General features: G+C 40.5%; 1 protein-coding gene across 1 annotated transcript; it reads right to left on the minus strand.

Annotated features, from left to right (window-relative positions):
* Positions 1 to 466: 466 nt before the first annotated feature.
* On the minus strand, positions 467 to 20,939 carry CXXC4 (CXXC finger protein 4). Its single transcript, XM_067568222.1, has 2 exons — positions 19,813 to 20,939; positions 467 to 795 (listed from the first exon to the last, which is right to left on the minus strand). Exons 1-2 carry the CDS (start codon positions 20,824 to 20,826, stop codon positions 751 to 753), a joined length of 1,059 nt encoding a protein of 352 aa, XP_067424323.1. The 5' UTR covers positions 20,827 to 20,939; the 3' UTR covers positions 467 to 750.
* Positions 20,940 to 21,794: the final 855 nt, after the last annotated feature.

Genomic DNA, 21,794 nt, shown 5'->3' on the forward strand with positions numbered 1-21,794 from the left:
GTTACTTTGGAGGGACACCCTTCTGTAAAGCTCTTTTGGAATCAGTGCAAGTGCACAACCGCTATTCTAAAATAGTGCTCAGAAAGATTAATTTTAGATTTTATGTCTTCCCCTCTTACAACAATACAACTGAAGGTAATTGCTAGATGCATCATAATCTTTTAATCTTGTAAAACTTGGCATCAAGTCTCTATGGAAGGATGCATGGTAAAACAGTGCTGCTGCTGCTAAACAACCGGCAAAATAATATTTAAAGCTAGAATTTATTGCTCCAGATTTAACTTGCAGAACCACACTGTTGTGTACAAACCGTTAATCTCCATAGATGCTCAGACATGATTGTCTCCTTGTGTCTAAACACACAAAATACAATGCTATCTGTACAGTTTACAGTACTGAAACACATATATTTGCAAATGAAGTATAGATATGTTACTTTTAAAGATACATGATTTTATAGCAGGGGTTTACCCAAACTTTTTTTTTTTTACAGCCACTTTAAAAATAGACAACAACTTCACTAGTATAGCTAAGTTACATCAAATAAAGATTCAGTGTACCGAATGTGAATAAACTGGCCAATTCCCCAGGCTCCCAGATTGTTTATCTTTTGTTTTTGAGGAAACCCCTATACATAAATGAAAATAGTATCTGAGTATATTCTTCAATGGTGGACTAAGCAGTTTCTTAAAACAAGACTTTAGCTTGCCATTCACCTCAGACTGCCTTGAAAACAAGATATACTACTGCTTAAAAGAACCATCGGAATGCTTCAGCGCTGGGAACAGGTGTTCTCTATAAAAAAAAGCAAGAAAACAAGTTAAGCTTTCTTTCTGTAGCATTATAAAATAAGATTTCTTCTCATTGTTTTTCCTTTATATTTCAGCCATATTTTTAGTTATCTAGGTATAACATGATGCCTCACATAACTTAATAGAAACATCCTCCCTCTAAAAATGTGCCATTTCAGGTTTTTATATAAACATACACTATGCACTAACCATCTCTTTAATTAAATAATAGAGCCATGGAAATGAAAACATTGTTATAAAAATCTAGAAAGTATACCCTGCAAAATGGACAGTAGTCATACAATTTTGAAATGGTTTCAGACTATCCGCTGGCTTATGGTGTATGCTTATGGTTGAGTGGTTTTGTAGACACACACTTTTGCAAGACACTTCTTTTAATGCAAAAATAATGAAGACATTGATCTAACAATCACAACGTGCACTGTGAACTGAGGCGCCCGTGTTGAGGTCTTGGGAGAATAGGACAACGTTTTCAAACCTCGAGTTGGTCATCTCCTTCTGTATTTTGGCACTTAGGTTCTGATTCAGCAAAGCACTAGAGCTTGAACTTTAAGCGTGTGAATGGGCCAACTGACTTCAATAGGAATAGTGATTTTCTTAATGTTGAGCACATGCATAAATGCTTTGCTGGATCTGCACCTTAAATAAAAATGGCTTATTTCCAGACATGCTGAGCATCCACAACTCCCACCACAGGCAAGCTTTCGGTACTTCTGAACATTATACCTCTCTCTTTTAAGTGCCTTAATCAGCCGTTGGACTCCCACGTTTGAAAATGCTGACCTATCATTTTAGCAGTCTTAAAGTATAACATACATCGAAAGACTTACACCCTGATCTTGCAAGGTACTGAGGGCTTTCTGTGAGGTACCGAGTGCCCTCGATTCCCTCTCAATTCAATGTGGATTAAAGGTGCTCAGCGTCCCAAAAGATGGGACCATGGAGTCCATTCCTGTTCCTCCTATGATTAATGACTTTATATTGACTACAGTGAGAGTAGGATCAGGCCCTTAACTCACTACATGCTAATTCACATCAGTTATCCCATCCCGATGTATTTGATTCATTCAAAATGTCCACATGTGCAAATGTCATACCTGAAGAAGTTTAACTAAAAACCTAAAACAAGGTCTTAAGGAAACAGTTCTTGTAGATTATGTTGAAGCTTTAATTTAAGAATGCTACAGAAAAGAGACAGTCTTTAAGCTACAATTATTTTCTGGAGGACCTTTAAATGTTTTCCATTCCACACTACAGCTAATAAATCATGCACCCAGAAAATTTTGTGGGTGCAGCCCTAGATGCTTAGACGCACTACTGATCATTTATATTAGTTAAGGCGTCTTTAAAAGTTCTACAGAACTGATCATTACCACGGCAAACATTTTATTCCATAAAAGTAATCAGTTGTAATAACCAGGCTTAAACAGTATGCAGGTCCTCTTGCAGAAATACTGAAAATTAATCAGTTTAATAAATATAGCAAGGGAATGAAAGGGAAGCAGAGTTCCTCGTTTTATCTTTATGATTCATGCCCACAGAAATATCAGAGAAGAAAGAATTTTTGCTGTGTAATCAGAATTCTAAACTATTCAATATCCTACTTCTATCTGTGAATGTTTAAGTTTAATAAATCATCTGAAAATTAGCTTCCAGAGAAAATGAGTTTGATTGTTGTATAAATATACTCTGAATATTAGAGTGTTCTTTGTTAGTATATGCAAAAATAGGTATTGATTATGTCCCTATTAACAATTCTATCTATTCTGTCACACATGCTTAGTTCTAGGATATGTACCTGTAATGACAAAGCAAAGAAAAACAAAGCTTCCTTCAAAAGTATACCAAAGAGAGCCGATATGCTTGCTAGACCATCCACAGAGTTCTGTTCTTTTGTAAGATGGCTGCTGATAATATAATTTATAAAGAAGTTGACTGTAAAAGAAGCTCGAGTTTAGGACAATAACAGCAGCCATATGTCTAAATCAGCCTCAGAAGAATGGCTAATCATGTGTAAGTATTACGCTTATATGTTGTCTTTGAAAGCTACATTTAAGTATTCTACTATAAATAATTTTTTATATATCTGGGGTTGAGCTGGCCTTTATTTACTTTCTTGAAGCATCAAATTGAGTTACTCTGTCAGACATTGTCGTATCAGCTGGAAGTAAAGGTGCAGCGTCTGATTAAAAGGTCAATCAGACCTTTAAATACACAGAATAATATTTCTGAAGGGCAAAACTCCTGTTTAATATCTGTGCTTCTGAAAAACTACAAGATAAGGTCTTTTGCATAAGCATAGGAAATGGTAATTAAACATATATATTATATAATTAAATATCTCTTGCACTAGCCCCTGACTTGGGAATCAGCTGTGACTATTTTCAGTTATTAAACCACTTGAAAACAAAAGCAAAAAAAAAAAAAAAAGAAAACCTAGATTGAATAGGTCAATCAAATTAGGTTAAACCCAATTTATGAGATGAAATCCTTTGATTTTACCATCACAATACACAAGACTATATCCAGGAGAAAGATCTTTCAGCCAGTCTGAGGGCTCAGCACACCAATGCATAAGCTTAAGTGCAATGACCATCTACCTTCTGGTTGTATAAATTCCAGAGTCCCAGCTGGGGAATCAAACTCTTGATGAGATTACAGTGAGTTTCTGGATCTCGGTTATGCTTGCAGGGAATCATTATCCTGAGTGACAGGAAAGACAGATTCCCCTGGAAGTTAGGGGGAGGGGAAGTAAGGAACAGAATTGGAGTTGATCAGCATTGTTTAAGGCAGCCTTCACTGCTCATGCAGGTGCAAATACTGACAAACAGCAGCCTCGTTCCCAGGAGGGAACTCAAAAACCTGCAGCTCCAGCTTCGCCTAACAGGTAATGCTATAAAAGCATGGTGTTCCAGATAATTTATCCCTAAACAAACTTGATATGAAATGACCTTCAAGCTTAAAACTTTCTATTCTGTTTCTCTTTTGGTCAGCTTTAACTGACAATGGTATTTTCTACAAAAGTAAAAGAAGTAGCTCAAACATTTGAAATATTATATTTTAATTGCATTTTTTAAGTCAGCTTCACATAAACAGCCTAGAGAATTACATTTTTGGCTTTAAGATAAGAAGAGAAACACAATCAAATCCCTTTAAATAAACAAACACCAAAAAATAACATTTTAAAAATTATATATAGTGGGTCTGCACCTTTTCCCATGGGCTGAATGCAAAAATGCTCATCAACCTTAGCAGGACCAGGTCCTCTATACAAGTACACACATACACATGCTTCCAATACAGCAAAACAGCAAAATGTACTGAAATTACAGACTCTTTAAATTCTTCACCACAGACTCTATTTTAACTTGAACTAAGCTACTTTTTTGGCATAAGAATTCAGACGTTTTAAAAATGTATTCTGTGTACACTGTTGCTGTGGGTGCAACTCTAATACAGTGTTGCTATACAAGTCTTTGCAGATGCTATATTACATATTGCTATTATTATTGTATATATAGCATGAGAGAAAGTTTTGCAGCAGCATATGGAAATTAAAAAATTATTTGAGAAGGGTACATAGTTATGACCTGTGTATTTGTAAATTTTAAATGAAAACCCTTTAGACACAGTTGCAAATTGAAATCTTGGTTATTATTCACACTCAGATACTTGCAGGCCAGATTCTGAACCCCTTATTCATGCTGACTAGTACTTGCTGACATGACTAGTCCCACTGAACTGAACATGCCAGACCATGAGAGGTCCTTATAAGGGTGCACAGTGTTTGGGGCGCACATAAGAAGTTGTTTCCCTCACTGGCATAGCTTGTGCAACGGCCTATAACAATTACAGTCCCTGAACTTGGAGGAGTGCGTGAACTATTCCCTCAATGTGTCCCAAAGGCACAGGGTATCATAAATGAGTCCTCTCCTGACCCCAAACCAACCTGTGCAGTGGGCCAGTTGCATAAAAGAAAAAAAAAAAAAAAAAAAGCAGGCTGGACCCTCCTGCACAGTGTCCTGTGTGCTGGGGAGCTTGGGAAAGGAGTGTGTCTCCTTGCGGGGCATTCCCTCCTTGAAATCCCCACATCACGAGTGCGGTTCTGAACTTGGGCCACTGGAAAAATGGCATAATTTGGCCCAGGGAGACTTATGTAATTACTACAAGACATTACACGTGCTGGAGGGAGAAGGGGAAGCTAGTTTTCAAGGCCAAGGACAGATGCTCACTATTCCTGCATGTCATGCATTTTGCATCAGTTACCAGCCCAAGGTCTGGATCTGGCTACCACTTACTATTGCCTGAGTAACTCGATGAGTAGGCTTCTTAGGTGTACAAACAGCACAGCATTAGTCACTAATGAACTAATAAACTCTACAAAATCCACACAGCATTTGGAAAACAGCAGAACTTTGGAGAAGAGCAGAGAGACATGTCGAGGCATGTGGTGTCCCCCATCCCCTTTCAACTAACCCAGGCCTTTCACCTGCAGTGCTGGGAGCTGATGGAGATTTAATTTTACCCGAGGTTCCTCTTTTAAGGCTAATAAAAGATGGCTGCTACTCACATGTGTGCAACCCAAGAATGGGTGTAAATCCAGATCCTCCAAATCACACCCACTCTCTCACCAGACTAGCCCTCCTCCCCAGGCTACTCTCCTTGGAACAGCTCCTAGAAGAGTAGGGTCAAAGTAGGTATGAACAGATGGAGTGAAATTCCTTCTCTCCCTCACACAAAGCCAGAATAAATTACCTGTGTGCAGAAAACATTGCAACTCTTGGGAAGAAGAAATTCTTCCCCAGCCCACGGTCAGGGTGCAGGGCATCCATATGGGGCCATAACCCTTGTGCTGCTTTCTGCAAGGACTTGTGGCTCACAGCCTCTTAATCTATATACCTCAATGTTTCCCTCAAAGTGACTAGGTGAAGCCAATATAGAGCTAAGCTGTGCTTTGCACATGTTGTGTGAAGTCCCTATCTGCACCTTCTCTGCAGCCAGTTTTTTCCTCCCATGAAGATATCTATACATGCAGGATTAGCTTTGGAATACCTAATAAATGCCAGATTCAACTCAGAGAGTTTCCCTGAAATTCTCCCTTCAGGCTAGAGGAGTTGCAGGGCCATAGAGGGATGTGTGAACTCCTAACCCTCCATATCCTAGAAATCTGCACAGAAGAGAAACTACAGGCCTGTGGACAGGCTGCTTTTTCAAGCTAGTTCTCTGGCCTGCCCCCAAACGCCCTGATGGTGTGGATCTTGCTGAGCTCTGCTGCCAGTGAATAGGCTATCTGTGCCTGCCCCAAGTTACTGTGCCTCAGGTAGGCATAAATACAACGTAGGCATGAAAATCCACTGACTAGTAGAGGGGAAGGAGGAGGTGGGTGCATTCCACAGAGAGCTGCTGCTCTCCCTCCAACCCTGGCACCTCTCCACAAAATCCTGCCAAGCCCCAGAGGCCCTAGAAGCCACAGAAGTACTTCTATGGTATCTGGACAGAGATGAAAGCATGCCATGGAGTTGTCAGTCCCCACGTCCACCACGATTTGCTGGGTTCTGCTACCTTATGCCCCCAGACCCTGTCTTTCTACTTACTATAAACTATATCATACTGTAACAGACGTCCTCTAACAACCAGCTTATGATTGGCCTCGCCAGTTAAAATGGGACAAGTACTTCAGGGCAGAACTCAGTAGAGAGTTTGTTTTACCGATCTGTGTTAAAATTTCTTTTACCATACCTGTGCCACGTTCCTGTCTTCCTTCATACCAGGGATGAGATTTAACATTTATGTTAAAAGTCAGTTTTATTTGCTTTGAAAGGACATGAATCTTTTTACTGGCATTATTTTTCCACTTGCACTGCATATCTTCCATGCTGTATTTGACATAAACCAGATTTAGAACAGACCAGATTAGGAAACTCATTTGACTTTCTCTGCTACCAAGTTCAGACAGCAAAAAGCAAACCACTACACTGAATGCTACATAGAAATAAAAACAGAATCACTGATTTGGGACCAGGTTCTCATATCTTAACTCTATTTGAGTACCTTACTCAGCAAGCAGCCCCAGAGCTTTCAAGGGGACTGTTTGAGGAGTGAAGTACAACTCAAGTTATCAGACTTGACCAATGGTAATTACAGAACTAAAGACCTGTCCTTACAGGGCCAGATTCCTCCACTTTACTCATTGTGTGTAGTAGCCAGTAGCAAGTAGCCCCAATTGAAATAAATGGGTCTACTCATGCAGTAAGGTACTTCTTGATGGGAGTAAGGATGACAAGATGTGGTCTTTATTTATATTCAGTGTTTGTCATTATTTATTTTATATATTGCTTTTATTTTACTTGAATTTAATTGGAAACATCTTTAAAAAGCATGAGATTAAATCTCGGGAAATTGACTTAACATCTTTTAAATATCAATGTACAGTATCACTGTGGAAGATAGGTAATACAGATCAGTAACTGCATGAAACTAGGACTAATATTGAGCAAAAATATCAGCTATGCAATATTAAGATCCAGATCGTGGAGTCCCTACTAATATTGGTGAGCACCTACTCCTACGAGTAGTCTTACTGGCTTCTAGTTGGACTACTCACATGAATGAGACCTCCCCGATATTAATAGGTGCTCCACAATCTGGCCCTAAATCCTTGAGGGCTAGACTGTGCCTTTAAACAGAGCCTTGTTTGAAGATTGGTGTGTGCATGTGTCACTCCAAGAAGCAGGAAGAACCCCAGAAAGGAACAGTTTTTCCCTTCTTTTGCCAGGTGGTGGAATAATTTGCTAGAGTCCCTTTCTAGCACACTCTCTCTCTTGTGCCACTTTAGCTCTGCTGGCCAAAAACAGGAATAGAGACAAGGCTCTGCGTCTCCCCACCCATCTGCTCATGAGGGCAGTAGCAGCCTTGTAGACCCTGTTTTCCCCATTGCCCTGTGCCTCGAGCAGTGATCTGCAAAGGTGTGCAAGATGGTGGTGGGAACCTCGCATCGCCTTATGTTACTGTGCAGCCACGATCCAGCCCTACATGACAGCAGTTAATTAACAGCTTTCTGTCAAAGGTGATTTAGAAGAAATCAACGTCAGCAGAATGTCATTTAAAAATGTTTAATTCCTACGGATTTTCATCTATACCTGTAGCTGAGGACAGAGCTAATCAGATGCTGAAGGCAGCTACCAAGCTGCTTATGAAGACTCCATTATTAATTATTATTATTTACACTGCAGTAGTGCCCAAATGCCTCAATCAGGATCAGGGATTGTTTTTTGTTTGTTCTGTCTGGCCTCTGACAATCTTCTTTTTTTTTTTTTTTATCCAGGGGAGGAGAAGGGACATGTAGAAGCACTGTAGTAAAGAATGCTACTGAGCAGCTAGGAAAAATGTTAACCTGACCAGAGGAGATATGAAATAGTACCTTCAGAATCACTGTTCAAATTAAAATATGGTAGCATCCAATTTATTTATTTTAGTGCCTTTGTTACTAAGAAAAGTTTAAAATGTAATGCTGAACACTACATTCAGCTTTGTCATATCAACATCATATATATATATATATATCAAGAGGTTCTATTACAAAGATACTAAAATCAAATCCACTCATCATCACCCATTTCCAGCTCAGTCCTTGTTCCCTTCTAAAATCTGTCTTATTTCTTCTCACTCTGCTCTGCTCTGAATTAACAGCTATAAACTCCCCTCTTCCTCCACACACACACACACACACACACACAGTCTGTCACTATGCTAATTTAATCCCTATGAAGACCATCCATCAGTCCCTATCACTTAGCCAGCCCCCCCCCCCCCAGGCATTCTTGTTAACATTCAATCCATTAATAAGAAATCCCTGTTGGTACATCATCCTCTGGAACAAGAATTAGCACTCAAGCTTTGACATCTCTTTAATGTCCTCGAGGTTACCTTTTTCTAAGAAACCTCTATCTCAAGATGCAGATGAGGCATGGTTGTCATCACCAAATCTAAATATAAATCTCCTTTCTGTAGACCTAGAACTACACTGCTTTTGGGCAATCCTTGCTCCTCTTTCCCCCACTGCTGAACCTAAAATGATCTAATCAATAGGACATCGTGGCCAATTAAACCATTAGGATGTCGCATATTGTGTAACTAGCAGAGTTAGTCAAAAATGGTCACAAAAAGGTTTTCTTGTTTGTGGCGAAACTGTCAAAAAATGTCATCCAGCTCTAGTAATTAGTAGTGACATCTTCAATTTACTGGGGAAAGGGATTGTTTTTAATCAATGCAGTGATTGTTAAAGGTGCCAGACTGACAGCCTAGAAGCCTGGTGAACGCAATGTATCCACAAATCAGGTACAGCAAGAAGAGCTGCAGCCCAAACTTCCCTATAGAATTTAACCCAAATTCCTCAACTGGCAAGACCACTTCTAGAGATTAAAAAGTTGTATATAGTTTCCAAGGCCATTCAGTCCTTGGCCTCTCTTCTGAGACCACCAAGGATGACAATTAACACTCAACTTGGCATGGTTTTTGCGAGGTGGCCACACTCACGGGACTTAGACTTCCAATTCATTTTACATACACCATCAAACAACCATCGGAGTGTTACATCTTGTAGTCATCACCATCCTGGGCTGGGCTGAACTAGTGACTTACAGGGGACAGGTGCCATAGTTCATTACCAATCCCTTGTGTCATCTAGTCCCCTACCCCTCAATCACTGGTGAGTTCACTATTCATATCAATGACCCCTCCAAACATTTTCTTGCCTCTGACATTTTTCCTCTCCCCAATATATTTTGCTTTTGTTTTATCCCTGTCATCCACTCAGGAGATCACACCTTCAACATAATTCACTTCCAGTTCCCCTTTTTCTTCTCTGGCTCTCTGACACTGCATCAGGATGATTATTCCTTTCACAAATTCATAATTGCACTCCTTGAGCCTATGCCCTCCTCTAATATCCTCAAACCTACAGGTCAAGCAGTCCCCACTCAATGTATCGTCTCAGTCCTCCCTTTGCTTACATCATCTCCCTTCCTCCCACTTACCAGCTTGTCAGTACTTACAGCTTCATCATTTCCTTAGCTCTTGATCAGCTTGCCTTCCTCTGATCTTATGTAGCGTCCCATGCCACATACTCATCCAGATCATCTCCATAAACTAGGGTTGCCACCTGGCTGGTTTTTAACCAGCCTGGCCAATTTTTGTACTGCCTTTCCAGTTAAAAGATTTAATGTGCTGGAGAGGAGGCGTAAGGGGGTCTTTGGGACACGTTAGAGCACTTTACAGTTCACAGCCCCTCAAGTCCAGACTGTGGTACCATGTTAGGAGAAAGTTAAGAAAAATGATAAAATAACAAAAAAATATACTTATTGTGTGTGGGGAGGGAGGTTTATTTCTGAATGTGGGTATGTAAAAAGGTTCTCCAAAACATTTTATGAATAATTAGCTATAGTCAGCAGTAGGATCTTTTTTGTTAATGGTGGGGGGGTTGGCAGTGGCCATTTTTTCTTGCTGACAGGGGGAGCGGTAGTGGCAGCAACGCTACGCATGAACTCAATTCAGTGCATAGAAAAAAAATTGAATAAATTGGAGTTCACTATCCACTGGGACATGTGGAAGCCCAGCTCACTACCTTCAAAATCTCCTTCTGGTATGTGAAGACCAAGTGTCTCTTGTCAATCATGATCCAGGGTCTTGGGAATTCAGTGTCAATCGAAACCCCTTCTCCATTCTGACACTTCTTCCTCCAACACCTTGTCCACTGAGGTGGTGTTTCTACAGTCTTTCTTTTGAAAATCTAATTGTCGTGACTCCATCACTACTTTTAGCTCAGTCACCTTTTCCTCTTGCCATCTACGACCTGGCACCCCTTTCACAGCACTTCTAGTGGCCACTGCTGTCCCAGTGAGAACCATCACTGGGCTATGAACAAAACCACCTCCTCAGTAGATTCCTCCTCCCAAAACCGGCTGTTGCCACCTTCCCCTTCCACCTTTGCAATATTTGCATAATTTATCATTATCTCCACTGAAGATTTTGCTTCAGCTCTGAAAAATGCAGACAACCAGAGCACCACACCCCAGAAAAAGTCTTATTTGACCCTTCCTCATTCACTCCCTCCCTTTCTTTCAGCAAAGTTATGGAGAAAGCAGAAATCTCTGAGCTCTTTAAACATCCTTCCCAACATACACTCTTTGATTGCTTTCAATCCGGCTTTTAACTCTTTCACTATCTCTAAAAGTGGGCATCTTTGGGTAGTTAATGATAAACTCTCTGCCCATAACCACAAATTCCTCTTTCTTCTTATCCTATTTGATCTCAATGCAGCTTTCAGTGTTATCAATAATTTTGACCTTCTTTAAACCATGATCATCTCCAGCACTGTTCTCTCCTGGTTGAACTGTCTCTGGGCTGTCTGACTGCCATTTTCCCCATCAAGACTTTGCAGATGATAAGCAGTTCTGCATCTCATTTCATTCACTGGCCTATTTTGACTCTGTCAGCTTCTGGCTGCACCATAATGTTCTGCTGCAGAATACATCAAATGCAGCAGTTCTCCTGGATAAAAAGTCCTGCTTGTCTCATGTTTTTAGTTTTGCTGTTATGCTTCTTAAATCAGATCTTTACTTTGCCCCGCAGCCAGAGACCTCAAGCGTCATACTAGACGCCAATAATATTTTTCTATCAGCTATGAAACATTGCAAGGATTCACCCTTACCTTGATACAGCTTCTGCTGAATTCTTTATTCCAGATTTTGTCACTTCCTGTCCTAACTACAGCAGTTTGCTTCTTTACGATCCGAATGCAATAGGATATTATTTTTCTCTAAAAAGTAAGGCTGTATCACCCCTATCTTTTGTAAGCTTCTACTGGCTCTGAATCCAGATCAAAACTGTTGATTGTGAGAACTCTCTATAGCTGTGTTCTACCCTAGCTATCTTTCCTCATCTCTGTCTACTTTTTTGGCTACTACCTATCAAACTTCCCTGTGTCCACTCCCTACAATTCACTGTAATTGTCTAGAGTTCATTGTGGAACTCCATCTGGAATTCTCTCTCTCTTCCCCCCACTCTTTAAGCTACTGAATAATTTCCTTCTTTTGAAACCTCTCCTTTCTCCTTACCTTACAAATGGCTCTTTTGATAAAGTGTTTTATGATATTGAGTATTAAAGACGCTACATAAAATAAATTGTAACTCACTGCAACTCAGTACGGAGCTGAAACATGCACTGTCCTGAGACAATAAACAAGGAAGGTTTCTGAAATGTTCAGTATTCAGTAATCTCAGTAAAATCACTCAGTAACAGCACAAAAAAGAAACACTAACATAACTAAATAAGAAAGTATTTGATGAGATTGTTACCCTTTAATCAAAAGATACACAGTATGACCTAGACTTGAGGTATTGTAGGTTTTTATAATATTGCACTAATCCCTATAGATCTAAGCATCTGGTTAAATACTAAGAAACAGATAAACTTTAGAAAACTGCAAAAATCCAATAGGCTTAACACATACCTGCCTATGGATTTTTATAGTTTTAAAATAAATTAAGAGGAAGCCTCAGAGTTCCAGGGAGGAGAAAATATTTCCCATAATGTTTGAGAGTAGAAGTTAACAAGCCTGCTGGGATCTTTTTAGCCCCTGCAGAGCTAAGGCTTCAACATTATTAAATGGCTGTCGCATCTGAAGTATGGAGCAACATAACTCAATAAACAACGGAAAACATATGATGTGGAATAGGGGGAGGCTTTAGATTACCCTGCAGAATAATTCAATTTTAGGACAGGTGTTTGCATGTGATGGAACAAGATATGACTGTGAAAAAAATAAATTCACCCAAAAAAAAAAAAAAAAAAAAAAGACACTGTAGCTTGAGTTTCCAAATAGCAGAATAATGTCAGATAAAAATGTGCTTCAAACCGTTATTATTCACTGTGAGCACTCAGAGGAGAGATTTAAGGGGACAAGAACAAGTGGATAAAGTGAATTCCCCCAAAAATACATAGATTACAACAATAGAGAATGCTTTCTGAGAACAAGACTGTTCCTCAAAAATAATTGTGCCTATGGGAAAAATTTTCAAAAACGTGTATGTGACTTAGGATCCCCATTTTCAAAAGAGCCTAAATCCCACTGAGTCACTTATGAGACTTTAAGACATTTGAAACATTTTCAAAAGTTACTTGGGCACTTAGGAGCTTAAGTCACTTAGGTACTTTTGAAATTTTTACCCTAAGCCACTTAAACTTTAAAATCTACACATTAAGAGTACCAACTTTCCTTTCACTGATGAATTTTTTAGTATATTTGGAAATGGTTTGTTCCTAGCTTTACAGCACTATCAATATCTTAACAGTTATTACACAACAAATACTTTGATGGTGGTACAGAAATTACTAACTGGCTTTTATCAACTGGGATTATTATCAAAGTCTCCAGAGCAGACTTAAAAAAACCAACATATTTTATAGCACACACTTGCTATTAATAGTGGGCCAGCTGCTGAAGTCCTAACTCATTCCTTACTAAAGAAAATTCCCATTGACTTCAGAAAGAGTTTTGGAAAACTGAGTAATGAATACAGACTGAGTGGGAACTTCAGGATCTGGCTGATGAAAATCAAATATTAATACTTAAAATAAATACAAATATTTAGGCCCTAACTCTGCAACTCTTAAACTGACTAAACAGTATTGTGATATACTCAGATGTAACTGAGACTACAGTACTTGGCGAGCAGGTCGTAGCCCACACAATGTAGTTGTTTATATGATCAAAGCATTGGACAAATGTACCACTGGATAAAATTTTCAAAGGCACCTAGGTGATTTAGGGGCCTACTCCAATTGGCTCCTAAGTGCCTAAGTCACTTTAGAAAATGGGATTTAGATTTCCTAAACTACTTAGGTGCTTTTGAAAATGTTACCTATTACGCTTATTTTGCCAGACAAATATTTGGCCTTATTTACCATATACATTGTGAATCAATCAGTTCAACCCCACCAAATCAATATGCACTGATTTCAGGGGAGTTACACCAGTGTAAAACTGGAAAAATGTCAGGATGAATCAGTCACAATGCTAGATTAAATCCTTCCATTGACTTCAACAGGGCCAAAATTTCACCCATTGTATTTATATAAGATCTAATACCCTAGGATCGCTGAACCAAGTATTGACTTAAACAATGTGCAACCTCATTGAAAGAAACGGGGTTACCAAGAGTGTAATTAAGAGTTTAATCTGACCCATAGTCCTGACTCATCAATTTTTTATTTTTAAAATATTTTTAAAGGGTATATAATGAAATATTCCATGCAATCAAAATACAAAAACTGTCATAACGTGTTAGTCTCTGATCATTCTGGCATTTTAACTGATGAACTATAATAGACTAAGGACTAGTTATCACAAATTATTTTTGAGTGAAAAGTAGAGTTTGCAAAAAAATAAAGTTTAACCGGATATGGCTGTCTGTCTGATTCCTTAAAATTAGGTTAAATTTAGTACCTAATTTTGGTGATGCTAGATTTCTTCAGTGGTTGGCCATTTCATTTTTAAAAGCATTCAGCTCTTTTGTTCCTGTCTCACACAACAAAAAATTCTAATGCATCGTATCAACAGTAGTCTGTGAATGTCTCCCATCAAAAGTGAACTCAAAATGTGGGGGATTTATTACATAATGCAAATATGTTGAATTGTAAACTAATATTTTGAGTGTTTTTTGTTTGGTTTGTATTTCTAAAAATTACAGAGACTGTAAGAAAATATGAAATTTAATAGAACAGATTAAATATCTCTGTTTAAGAGTGTACCAGTTCCTCTATAGTTTTAAAGGTCAAAAACCCACTGGAATTATTGAGCAGTAAAGGTACAGCAGACCTGATCTGGGAAGGTACGGAATGTTCCCAGGTCTTCAGTTCACTGGTCTCCCATGACCTAATTGAGAGATGAAGACTCTTCACACCTTGCAGGACCCAGTCCCATGTGTAGAACTCCAAATGGCTTCAATGAGCAGCTGCAGGATTAAGCCACGTGACAGCCAGAGTGAATGAAAGATGCCTGCAGCTCTTCCAAACTATACCTTGGAGCAGCAGCAGGCGTCATTGTGATGCACATTGTTTTGATGGGGCCTCAGATGGCCAAAGGAACTAATTATTTCATTCACGTTTATCACACCCATCATTGTAATACCTGGGTGAATGCGACAAAAATTAATTTAAAAAGGTATTGCAAAGTTTCAGCAAAAATCAAACCTATCCCTGCCTCTGTTTCCTCATCCGTTGACAAGATAAATACCTCTTTGGCTACATGCTCAATTTAAGAAGAAGAAGCAGCAGCAGAAAACAAGAAAACAGAGAAACAAATGCATCTTTCCCTGTTTCTAAAAAAACAAAGAAACAATCAAGTAAAATCATCAGATTCTGATTGTAGTACACTGCAAGGAGAAGTGAATTCCTGAGCCAAGCAACCTCCACTAAGAGTGTTCTACCTGGAAATGGAAAAACAAGAGCATTCTGGCAGAATGCAACTGGGCAACAAGGAAGAGGCTGCAAAAAGTAAAATCCCAGACTGGGGAGGGCTTTATGGTTGATAACTAAATTCTTGAAATGAGCCCAGAAGAGACTAATGCAGCTACTTAGACTGTAAGCTCTTTGGGGCAGGAATTGTCTTTTTGTTCTGTTTGTATAGAGTCTAGCACAATACGAACCTGGTCCATGATTAGGGCCCTTAGGTCCTATGCTAACACAGATAATAACTAATCGTAATAATTAATCCTGTGCAGAACAGCAAACACAGACAGTGGTTTGTGCTTCCTTCTGACTTATCAGTTAGTCACCCTGATCATATATTAGCTGCCTGTTTCCTCTCAGTTTTCCCTCACACAATTGATTTCCATCACAGTATGAACAAAGCTAGAAAGACAGGAGGGAAAATGCCCCTGAGGCCCCTACTAATTGACCCCTACTCACCGAACTCCATCGTGTTACTTTAACAATGTTCACATTTGCCACCAAAACAAGGAGCAAAAGTTCTGAGGTTGCCCATGGGTCCCCTTTCTCCCTAGTGGCAATGCTGTATGCTGCTACATTTTCAGGGTCAAATGCTCCTTCCATTGAAATGAGTGGACCCAATCCTTTTCCCAATTCACTCAATCTCAAAACCCGCACTGCGCTGAAAGGGAACAGGATTAGGCCCTTAATATTTAAATGTGAATATTATAAACTTTATTTTTAATGGAAAATAAGTGTTTATTTTTTTCAATAGTAACCCACATTAATTAGCATGTATCTGTTAAAACAAAGTAAGTTACACTGAATATTATAACACTATGCCCAAGTATCAAAGGTACTTAAGGTGCTCAGATCCCATTATTTTACTCACTCGAGTGGTCCTGTGCTTGATTTTGATATCACACTACTGTAAATCAGGAGTGGTGCAACTGAAATCAGTGGAGTTACCCAATATAAAGCTGAGGTTAGTGAAATCATAATCAAGCCTATTGACTTCACAGAGTGAGCAAAGCAAAGTAAGATCTGGCTCTCAGTCTTTATAACTTACAGTAGGAGTTACATAAATGTGTACTAATGGGATGAAAATAAGTAATCTCTCTGGATAAAAAATTGTTATGCCTCTAAACTAACTGTAAATCTAAATGAACACAGTGTATACATACACAAGTATGCAGAGCACAACATGACATCAATCTTATTTTCATACATTTATTAATACTATACATAAAATCACCTAGTAATAATAAAATTCTGTTAAAAATACTAGAGCACAGGAATGCTTTTAGGGTAAAATTAATATAAGAAAAACATGGAAAAATAAAAGCAGTTTGAAAAAAGGCTGGAAGGGAAGCATATCATTAAAAATGTAAGGGTCAGGAATCTGAAAGCATTAATGAGAATCTTGTCTTAAACTCAGTGTACTAACCTTGAGAGTAATATCATATCCCTTCATTGCACCAGGACAAGAACAGATTTAAGGGGAGGGAAAGAGATCAATTCAGTGGATTCAACAAATTTACTGACTTGTTTGCATAGTTTCACTTCCAATCTTTAGTCATTTCCATATTTTGCAGACAACATCCTTTATATTTTTTATGTAATTGACAACCACAATTTCCATATATATATAATGGAACTTGAACCCTTGATTCTTATTATATCGTCTCAGTAAGGTGCCTAGGTAGGCCATAGTGTATCACCTATGGAGATCTGTTGATTTACAAAGACCACAAGACAAACTAGCTTGAGAAGCCGTTCAGCAGGCAGACTATTCTCACCCACCTGCAACCACTACTGCTGTTTCAGTTCAGTCATGTAGGCCCTGTCACTCTCTGACATGCTTCCAGCTGGTTGCCTTACAACCAGAACAGTGCTGCTGCACATGTGCTTGAGGCAGTCATGCTGTCATTCTTTATTATTTAATTAAAAAAAGAAGAAGAAGAAATAAGAAAAATGACCAAAAATAGAGAGTTATCCAATTTGGGAACTTTTCCTTTCCTACTGACAAATAACATGCCTGTAAGGATATTAGCCACACGCCGTGACACACTTCATGACTGGCTATGACCTACGGAGAAGTGAATGTCTACTGATATCTCTACAGCTGGAGAGAGGAATCTGCTTCCTTCCAGTCATAATATAGCAGCAGAGGTGTGTGTATGTGACAGACAGAGAGAAAATGAAGAAAAGAAGTGAAGGCAGGTGGTTATGAAAGTACACAAGTGCTAATAAAATGGTGTTTTTTTACTAGCCATAGCAGTTAACAGTTTTAATGAGTAGTATTCTCATAACATGCCTGGACAATTTTTAAAGCTGTCGAACACCTTTGTCAGGAACAAGGAAATTCATGAAATGTGTTTAGAAATGTACACAAACTCACACAAAGATCTGATAAAGTATAAATTAGTTTCCTCTACAGATACCTCACTTTCTGAACAGATCAATAATCCATCAGGATCTATCATTTATCATAAATAATAAATCACAGAGGCATCCTGGTTTGCAAGCCGAATGAAAAAGAACTTTTTGCCTAAGTGGGATAACTACGTGGTATAACAAAGTTCTATGTCACTGAACAAACAAATGCCACCAAAAAAAAGTAATCTTCTCTCTTTAAATTGTGAATCAGTGTTAAAATTCAGCATTAACAGATAACTGCAGAAAACTTCCTACAAAAATTAACAGAAGTATATTGTTAACCAAAAACAATAAGTGAAACCAAGAGTTAACAGCTGATGTCTAGCACCTGAAAAAAATCCATATAATTTGTTGTCTTTCTGTGATACTGGATTACTTACAAAAAGCAGCTAAAGAAAATATAATAAAAATGGGCTACAAACCAAAATTTCAATAACGATGGTTCACTCTTGCAGGAAGGAATGAATATGATATTTTGATGGAACTGAATACAATACAATAAATCATGATGGCCAAATTTTAATTAAAGAAAACAAAATTTCCTTTAGTTCAATGGCAATTTTAATATCTGTAAAGCTGTATCCATTATTTGGTGTCAAACAAACTGAAAGGTTGTTTTTCTTTAATCCCAGACCCCACCCCTTGTTGGAGAGAACTGCTGCGAACAATGATTTAGAATATAACCACAACACGCACACAAACTGGAAAGTTGCAGTTTCTCACTTTGTTGCTATTTTCTGTGACTTCAAATCTTAATCTGTCACCCCGTATATACAGTATTTCTCTGTACTAAATCTACCGTTCCCCCCGACACCTTCAGACTCGTCTGATATGTGCATCTAACCAGCAACACTATAATTTTAATAATGACAAGGGATTACATATGATTACTAGTCTTTCCTCTTTCTTGTGTTCCTTTGTCTAAAAATATCACCTAATAGCCATTTTACATATATTTTTGTATTTTTGTCATTGTCTCTTGTACTCAATACATGAACTGAAATTTCCACAACATCATATCTGTCTGTCTTTTGTATGTCTAGCAAACTTGAAAACCTGTCTTTACAGCTTTGTGATATTCAATACATTGTCAGTTCCGAGGACACATTGTAAAAATAAATGTATATATACAGTTCAGTCAGACATAATTTCAGTCGTACCTGTTCTTATTTTTACATCACATTTTAATACACCGTGAAAGGGATACGTTGTAAAATGCATTGCCAAAAAGAATTTGTAGCACATTTCACCAAACTATTTAACTCTGTGACTAATTGTCTTTCTTGAATCAAATTGCCATCAGTCACCCTGAAAATAACTAGCTGTTACTGTGTTCTGAACATCTGACCACTAAAAAGTCAGGTGTTCAACTACATTCTTTTCCTGCGCTCTTCCCCCTCTGCTCCACCAAAAATCAAAGATCATCACCAGTCTGATAGAAAACACAGTAGATAAAGCACAAGTGATCTCATAATGGCAACAATTAAGTTAGAAAAAATAAATAAACCCCTCATTTGCTTTCAGGTTTAAAAGTGTTTACCCTCCACCATTGGTTTCATATAAGTAAAAATCGGTCCCATGTCACCAGACAGAACTCTTTAAAATAACAGCTAAACATACAGAGAGAGTTTGAATCAATGTATAGAATTTGATGTGCCCAGCTTGTGCAGAGGTGTTAAAGAAACCTCTTAAAGAAGATTTTAATTCGTCATCTGTGATGGTAGTTACTATATGAAACTAGTGATTTCTTTCCAGGGACCAAAATAAAATATAAAAGGGGGGAGGGCCCACTTCCTTCAGGCTCTTATTTAAGAGCATCCCCCACCCTCTACTTTAAGGGTGGGTTCATACTAGGTGCCAGTGAGGAAAGCCAGTGTCACATGTGCAATAACTGGAGCGGGACCAAAAACCCCAACAAAAACCACCCCCCAACCAACCCCCTTACAACCTGAATGAGGCTTCAGAAAAGGGATGCTGCATCTTGAAGCTAGACAAGAAGCACTGAAGGGGTGGGGGGAGGGGGTTGAGGAGGGACGGAGGGAGGCTGGGGAAAAAGAAATCATCTCCTCTGACCTCTAGTGAAGTGCCAGGTTTTTTCTTTAGCTCTTCACATTTCCTAAATTTGCAGATCTGGTGTCCCGTTTTGCGGTTCCTGCAACTGCTGCAGACGCCACAGTTGATGAGCCTCTTGCAGGGCACGCAGACCCCACACCTTTTCCTCTTCTTCTTGGCAGGGTTGCCTGCCCCTCCTCCCCCGCCTCCTCCTCCTCCCCCCCCTCCCCCTGCCCCCCCTCCTCCGGCGGCTCCCAGGGAGGAGGAGGACGAGGAGGAGGAGGAATGGTTCTGCGGGCAGTCTGCCAGATTGGCAATTTGAAACGCACTGTCTGTGACGGCTGCCGAGGCTGCCGCGGGGGAGTGAAGGGCTGTCATGACGATGACCCCTGGAGGTAATGAGATGCCCCCTAAAGCCGGGATAGCGGAAAACGTCCCCACGCGCTCGGGGAGATTCATTATCTCCGCTTCGGCGGCGCCGCATTTGAGCTTGTTCATGCATTCCCCGGCCAAAGGTCTGCAGTGTTCGGGGGCCAAGGTGGAGAGGAAATTATTATTTGCCATTTGCAAGGCGGGCGGCTCGGCGGCGGGCGGGCAGCCGGGCTTGCCCAGCCGCTGGGACTCGTTCCGATGGTGCATGCTGCTCCGGCCGGCGTGGAGCGAGGCGGCGGCGGCGGCGGATTTCCTCGCGCCGCCCGGGTTGCTGCCGCCGCCCCCGCCGCCGCCGCTGCCCCAGAGCATGGCGGTGGCGGCGGCCGCCGTGGCGGTATCGCAGTTCCAGGGGGACATGCCGATGCGGGCGGCGGCGGCGGCGGCGGCGCTGGGGAAGATGGGGGTGGTGATGCGGGCGATCTTGGCCGCCTGGGGGAAGGCGCCGCCGTTGGTCTTGTAGAAGGTGGCGAAGGAGCGGTAGCGCTCCATCTCCGAGTTGTAATCCACAAGGCTGTTCAGGGCCCCCTCGGGCAGGTGGCTCTCCTTGGGCAGCCCCGGGGCCTCGGGGTTGGGGCCGCTCTCCACGCACACGTTGGTGTTCATGGTGGCAGTGGGATGCTGGGGTGGCAGGGGGGAGAAAAGGGTGGTGGGGGGGGGGGACGACACCAGTGAGGGGCAGGGCGGAGGGCCCCTGGAGCCGCCGCCTGGAGGGGATGGAGGGGGTTGGGTGCTGGATGGATGGATGGATGGGGGGGGGGGGGAGGGAGGTGTTAATCCTCTTTGGGGTACATTTCTGCAGACGGCGAATTGTCAGGCAGCTTCTTCCTTTGCATTCTCCCAGGAGCCGCTACAACTGAAATAAAGAAAGTCATTTCCAAAAAGATGTAAAGGGCACGTGAAACACACACACCCCCACCCCCACACACCTCCACCCCCAGCAGCAATTCCAGAGCCTTGGCGTAAGGAGCAGCCCAGCCAGGCGCCCACCACCAGCGCTCCCTGTGCAGCCTGCCTGACCTCCTCCCCCTGAGCAAACGCATGAAGCGCTGGGAATACCTGGGGAGGGGCGTTGACAAACGCCAAGGGAAAAGGGACAGTTAGCGTGCTAAAGACATTAACATGATGGGTGGAAAGGGCTCTAATGCCTATAACCAGAGGGCATCTGAACATTATGAAATGTGTGAACAAGTGTTGCCAGGCCATGCAAATGTGGTACAGCAGAAAGCAGCGATGGTCTGAAGAAGAAAATGAACAGGAAATTAGCAAATGAAGTCCTGAGAAAGTCCACAATGCATTAGAGAATAAAGTGTAAGCAAACACAATAGTAAAAGCCTGCCCACATACAAATCCGAACGAAAGAGGCAGGAGAAAAAATGAAGGGGAGGGGGGGAGAAGGAGAGAACTACCAGCTGCCACAGTGTCCTTCTGTGTCTGACGGTCATTAGTTTGAATCCCAGCACAGCTGGTTCTGTTAGGGTCTTAATTCAATGTACCAAGGACAGGTCTCAATTGTACAAGCCATTTGGTGGTGGGGCTTGTGGTGAAGAGAGGGTGGTGTTCTACTTGTTTTT

Source organism: Emydura macquarii, unplaced genomic scaffold (genome assembly GCF_026122565.2).
Source record: "Emydura macquarii macquarii isolate MOO-44397 ecotype Brisbane River unplaced genomic scaffold, CSIRO-AGI_Emac_v2 contig_2863, whole genome shotgun sequence".
In the NCBI taxonomy this organism is placed as follows: domain Eukaryota; kingdom Metazoa; phylum Chordata; order Testudines; family Chelidae; genus Emydura; species Emydura macquarii.